Here is a 6252-nt window from a genome sequence, read left to right as displayed (position 1 = left end):
ATACAACTTAGTCCTCAAAAGTTTGCATTAGACTCTTCTTAGAGTAATATTTAATTGCTGTTCATTTGGGCAGAAGTCCTTTGGCTGGACAACAGTAAGCCCTGTTTAGTTAAAGTACACACATTGTGGATTTAGATAAAGGTGTGCCCTCATTATTTTTTGTTGGGGCCTAATCAACAATGGACAGAGATGACCTTATTTAAAAAGGTGCATGGGCCAAACTGATAAGAGCACTGCCAGTATTACGTAAAATGTATGAGAAAGGCATGCCGTCCATCGGACTTTAAATAACAGACAATACAAAGTTGTTTCAGTTCTTTTGTATTTAAAACAGTCAACAGTACACACTATTCAAGCCATTAAAACGGTCAGCCATCATCCAGTAAAGCCACTGTGGAAAGAGAAAAATCGACATGACTAAATTCTTTAGTGCACACACAGTACTAGTATTGTGGCAAATGTTACTCACCAACCAGGAAAGTCAGGGAGAACCCATGACCTGACTGAACTGTGAGAGTGGAGGTCATTAAGGTTTCCACAGAGACCACACAACTTCCCCGAGTACCAGAGAGGGACTTTGACTGTCAGCATGGTAATACCAATTTCTATCTCCAGCTCTGACTCCATGCCAGCGTCTCTCCTCAGGACCACTATGACCTCTGACTTGTCCTGGTTCACACCAGAGGACAGGGACACCCCTGATGGCAAAATGTGAGGGAGGGACACAAAGTGTCCATTCACCTGTGGGGTGAAACAGTAAGTTAGCTAGAGCAACCACTGGCACTAACGCATGTTTCAGATGATGGCCATCAAAAGCTAAAGTGGAGTTAAACCTTCACGGTGCCATCCTGTACGGTAAATGATGATTCGCGCAGGAGGATTTGAAACACAGTGACGAGCCTGGAAGAGCTGCCATCACAAGGTCCGTGGTAAGAGACCACGCTGAACCACTGCACGCTCGCCTCATTGCAGAGTGACATCAGGCTGTAAGAAAACCGAGGTTCCAAGATCAGCTGCTGCCCGCTGAGTGTGGAGACCTGGAGGCCGGCCCTGAGCTCGCAAGCGTCAGGTCTGTCGTGGCAGCCCCAGGAACCATTCCTCAGAGCACACTGCTGTCCTGGACCGCAGCCTGCCTGCTCACATATCACCCCACTCAGAGGGTGGCACCAGCATCTCTGGGTGCAGTCCTCAATGTAAAGTTGCTCATCCATCTAAAAAGATGACAAGGGGGGGGGGAAGCATTTCTGATTAAAAATGAACAACATTAAAATGCATCTTACACATTAATGAATGAGCAATAATAAAATATATATATATATGATAGTACAACAATCACAGGGGCATTGAGCACTTTTAATACTTTAATTACATTTCCATGATTATACTTCTCATTTTTAATGCAGTACCTTTACTGCAGATAACATTCCCTTGAGAATGTCATAGCATTTACTGTCGCATTAAGCTTGTATATTTACCTTGATATATATATCATGAAGAACACACCCACACTGATTGTAAGGTACACACTCAGCCCCATCAAAAACGTTTCCATAGTGGCACTGGCAGCCTTCTGTACAGCCAGTTGCTGACGAACCAGGCTGCAGCAAAGCAGGACATGAGTTGGAGCTGGAATCAACGCACCCTCCTGGGCTGCTGCGGTCGGGACACTGCAAAGCTGAAGGCAGTAAACACAAATCAGAGCGGATCATGTACTCTTGATTTAAAACATGATCAAGGTTATTCACTCACCGCAGGGAGTGTTCTCTCTCCACATTCCTACTTGAATTCCTTTAGACTGGCAGGCTGCTAAATATGCTTCTAGTGCAAGACATGCAGCCATGTGCCCTGCCCCAGCACACACTGCCCTAATGCACATACGTACGTAAATGTCACGCTCCACCCCACTGTTTGAGCAACGGTTCAATGCAACACTTCTCATCAGCAGGATGTCACAGATCATGCTGTCGTGTGGGGTCAGGCTGCACTCCTCGCACTCTCTCCCACAAGTGTCAGTGCAATGCTGTCCAGGAGGCTCTACCTCTGCCCAGCTGTGCAGAAGCTCCGAAAAGGTTTGGGCAAGATGACCTTTTCTCAGCTCCAAGTCATCATACCCGTCTCCATTGAAGTTCCCGCACAGGCCCGATGCTGTGCCGTCATGTACCTGCGGTACAGTTAACCTGAGGTATTGTGTAGAGGACAAGTCGATTTCCACCCCAGACCGCGTGACCATAATCAGTCTGTTGCCAGCTTGGTATGCTTTAAGTTCCCCACTGTCAAAAGGCACGCTGCGTTCTTCTCGGTTCACCTGAAAGCACAGAGACCATGTCAGGCTGCAACGACTTTTCTAAAACTCGACTTTGAAAGATAAATTAAAACTGATTGCAAAACTTACTTCTATTTTCCATAGAGTTTCAGGGTCAATGGACACTTTCAGTGAAAGCAAATGAAACACTAGTCTGCTGATGGCAAAAATGCCATTCCTCTCCTTTTTAAAGCTAAGTAGCAGAGTATAATTATGTATAGCCTTAGAAGAGAGGGCTGACACTACGTAGGTGCAAGCTCCGTGGTGAGGCAGAATGACTCCATCAAAAGTGATGTAGCCAAACCCAGCAAACACCTGGCACACCCCATACTGCAAGGAGAGGCCACCTTGTACTGAGCAGTTCTCCATGGCGCTGCAGGTCACTTGTCCTTTTTCACAGTCACACTTTTGGCAGCTTTTCTCAGAGTAGAAGTGGCCAGCAGGGTGATACTGTCCCTCATGCATGCAGCCACAGTCAGAAACAAGCACACACTGGCCATCACTCAGTACGTAGCCAGGGTCACACTGACAACCCTCCTCGCAACCTCCACTACATTTTGCTGCAGAGGACAGTCCAAGGCACACAACAGGACATCGTGGTCCACACAGCTCATAGTGGCTATTCTTAGGGCATGACACACCTGAAGGGAGAGAGGGTAGTACTTCAACCCACAAGACATGTTAAACTTACTGCCTTATAAGCATAAATCCCATTCTAAACACAAATCAACATACTCTCATCCAATAGATATTTGTTCTAACATCTTCTCATGCAAGTTGAAAACCTTGCATGAGAAGTTATTAGAACAAAAAAAAAAAAAAGGAAATCTAAGAACTATGAGGGGACTATGTTGCTCGGCTGGCCTGGAACGCCTCGGGGTCCCCCCAGGAGAGCAGGAGGAAGTGTCTGGGGAGAGGGAAGTCTGGGCATCCCTGCTTAGAGTGCTGCCCCCGCGACCCAGCTCCGGATAAGCGGAAGAAGATGGATGGAACTTCTCATGCAAAAGCCAATTGAAAAATGCCCCCCATGGACTCCTCACACTCAGCCCATCAACTTTCATAGTGTAATTATGCGACACTGATGTGTTGAACAAAGCCTTGTGAGAACAATACTTGCTGTAGCCATATAAGGAGGTTGAAAATATTTGTAATATTTTTTTTGCTTCCATTTACAGGCAAAATATTGCTGTCAGATCGGATGTAAATATTTGACACATGAAAAGCTGTATCATAATTCAAACACCCCCAGTTTGGAAATGAGCAATATACATATAAACTCATTCTTTATTCTCTTTTGGTGTGTGTGCGTGCGCTTCTGCTCCAGGCTTCTTCTGCCGATCCCATTTTTATTGTTAGTGTTGTGGATTGCAGACAATTGTGGGCATTTCCTTCAACGTTTGCATGATTGCTGCCTTACATAAAAAAAAAAAACAAAGCACTTGGCAATTTCACAGTGGAGAGCCCTGAATCAAAACTGACATGTGTATCACACATTAAATGTCTGAGTCTGCAAAGCTGGACACCTTAATCAGCTGTGTAAAACTGAACTGATGAAGAAACAGACCGAACCACACTCACCACAGAAAGTGTCACTCCTCCACTGCCTGACGGGCAGCCGAGCAGCTTGGCAGGCAGCTGCGTAAGATGCAACGGAATTGCAGAGCGCCGAGTAGTGTCCGCCATGAGAGCAGGAATCTGCAACACAGCTGTGGAAGTAATGCTTGGGACTCAACACTGAGGCGCAGTCTGCGAATGGTCCTAGCTCATTCAACAGCACTCCACAAAAATCACTGCCTTCAAACAGCTTCTGGGCCTCAGCGGGGCAGTGCTTCAGCTTGGAAGAACAGTTGGGCCTACAGGCCTGTGCTTCCTGAGACCTCCAGCTGTGGGCAAATTCCAGTCGATTTTGGGCAAGCTCTTCATTGGGCATCATTTGGTCGTCATTAGGGTCAGCATTGGCGTTCCCGCAAAGACCAGCGACAGAAGAGCTGTAACTGCTGGGAAGGATGACCATCAGAGTGCCGATGTTGTAGACGATCAGCTGTAATCCTACATCAGTGTGAATGGTGAGCGATGAAGGTGTGCGGTATGCATTTACACGGCCTGTCTGGTGTGAGTACGGTAAGGGCTTAGACAGTCCGTCAAACTGAGAATGAAAAACAGAATCATTAGCATTGCACTCAGTGGTTTCATTTTGAAGGCTGTCAATAAGATCTTGTTAAAGAACTCACCAAAACCTTTCCTGGCTCATCTTTTCTCACTATCACCTCCAAACCATAGATCGAGAGTGTTAAGTTAAGGCTATGAAAAAGCCTTTTGTGGCAGCTTGCGCCAGAGATAGTGATACTGAATGGTGTAAGTCCAGTTAGGTTGGACTTGGTTTGTACTAATGAATATGCACAACTGTCTCTAAAGTCGAAATGATATCCATCGAAGGTTGTGAAATGCAGCCCAGTAACAATGGTACAGTTCTGGGGTTTTTCAGCTTGACACACCCTCTTGTGATGTAGTTGCTTGCAGAGCATTCCTCTGGGGCACTGGGCTGGACGGCAGTGGACCTCCCCAGTAGCCGGTCCACAGGTGCAGAGCTGGCCACAGTTGTCCGGTGTCCAGAAAGTTGAGTTGAGGCTGTGGTATTTGCCTCTGGAGTCTGTGCAGCCACACTGATGTGGACGCACACAGCCACTTGAACTCCTTATGAATCCAGGGTTACAGAAGCAGCCCTGAACACAGGCCTTATTGCAGATGGTGGCATTAAATTCACAGGATGAGGGACAGGCTGAGCCGCAGGTCTTGTAGTGGCTGTTCGGTGGACAGTGCACATCTGAAAAGATTTATTGTGTCATTTACTACTCACAAGAAAATTTTAGCTGTATCATACATGATACAGCACTCTCATGCACTCTTACACTACAACTACTTACCAACTGTCACGTCACTGTGGAAGCGATCAGCTTCTTCACAAACTATGGAATATGAATGTATGGCTTGGTGAAGAACTTCTGACCCTTCATTATGCAAGTGGTCAACTACACAACCTTCATAGAAGGACTCTGGATCAACTCGACTGTGACAGTGCGCCAACGGACCATTCTGACCACTGAGCACAGCACACTGCCTCCTGTGACTAGAGACGACCTCAGAGACAAGATCTGGACGCACCGTCACTTCACCCAAGCTCTGCTTACAGCCAGTACAACAGTTATGGTCCCCATCAAAGAGCTGGTAAGCTTGAGCGAGCTCCACGCTTGTCTTTGCGGGAGAGGGACCAGACTTATTTACAGGATGCTCATCTTGCCGATCCCCGTTGAAATTGCCACACAGCCCGTAGACTTTGCCCCTGTAGTGTGGGTCCAGCGTAACAAGAACAGTGGCGTTCCCATCGAAGACTACATACAAGCCAAAGTCGGTTGTCAGTTGAACTTTGCCTTCCTTGTAAGAGACCTGGATCTTACCCCGTAACAGATTAACAGGAATAGAAGTCACTTGATCATTAACCTGAAAGTAAAAGGAGACTCATTAGTAACACAAAGAAAACTCAAGCAGCTTTGTCATTCAGAAACTGACATTTACTTACATGTATGCTGCCCTTTTCACCGCCGAGCTTGATGATGAACCCATGAGCTTGTACAGTGACCACCTGTACGGTGGACACGGCTCTGCTGCCATTGCAGTCACTCTTCTTGGACACATTAAAGGGTGCCAGATCATATGCTGCTCCTTTGCTGGCTATGAGCAGATAGGTACAGGTACCCTCAAAGTTAAAGTTGAGCCCATCGAAGGTGTGGTAGTGCTGGCCTCCCCAGGCCCAGCACAGACCCTGCCGGCTTTCGCAGACAGGCATGCCGCTGCTCAAGTAACACTTCTCCGTTTCATCACACTTTCCCTCGCACGGATCTGGGTTTTGCTCTGTTTAAACGAAAATACAGTCATTTTAGTAACATGAAAAG

At 46.8% G+C, this 6252-nt stretch overlaps 1 protein-coding gene across 1 annotated transcript in view; it reads right to left on the bottom strand.

Annotated features, from left to right (window-relative positions):
- Positions 1–368: 368 nt before the first annotated feature.
- LOC121610294 (IgGFc-binding protein-like) overlaps positions 369–6252 on the bottom strand; it is an 18290-nt gene continuing 12406 nt past the window's right edge. Inside the window, exons 19-28 of the mRNA XM_041942327.1 lie at positions 5880–6211; positions 5227–5800; positions 4534–5126; positions 3881–4448; positions 2393–2943; positions 1750–2305; positions 1476–1675; positions 834–1211; positions 474–741; positions 369–391 (exon numbers count right to left, since the gene is read on the bottom strand). Coding sequence (XP_041798261.1) covers positions 369–391; positions 474–741; positions 834–1211; positions 1476–1675; positions 1750–2305; positions 2393–2943; positions 3881–4448; positions 4534–5126; positions 5227–5800; positions 5880–6211 — 4043 coding nt within the window. The remainder of the gene's footprint in view (positions 392–473; positions 742–833; positions 1212–1475; positions 1676–1749; positions 2306–2392; positions 2944–3880; positions 4449–4533; positions 5127–5226; positions 5801–5879; positions 6212–6252) is intronic.

The sequence above is a fragment of the Chelmon rostratus genome, chromosome 8, assembly GCF_017976325.1.
Source record: "Chelmon rostratus isolate fCheRos1 chromosome 8, fCheRos1.pri, whole genome shotgun sequence".
NCBI classification, from domain to species: Eukaryota; Metazoa; Chordata; class Actinopteri; order Chaetodontiformes; family Chaetodontidae; genus Chelmon; species Chelmon rostratus.
The sequence above is the reverse complement of the archived record's forward strand: the minus strand, read 5'-3'. Positions and strand labels throughout refer to the sequence as shown.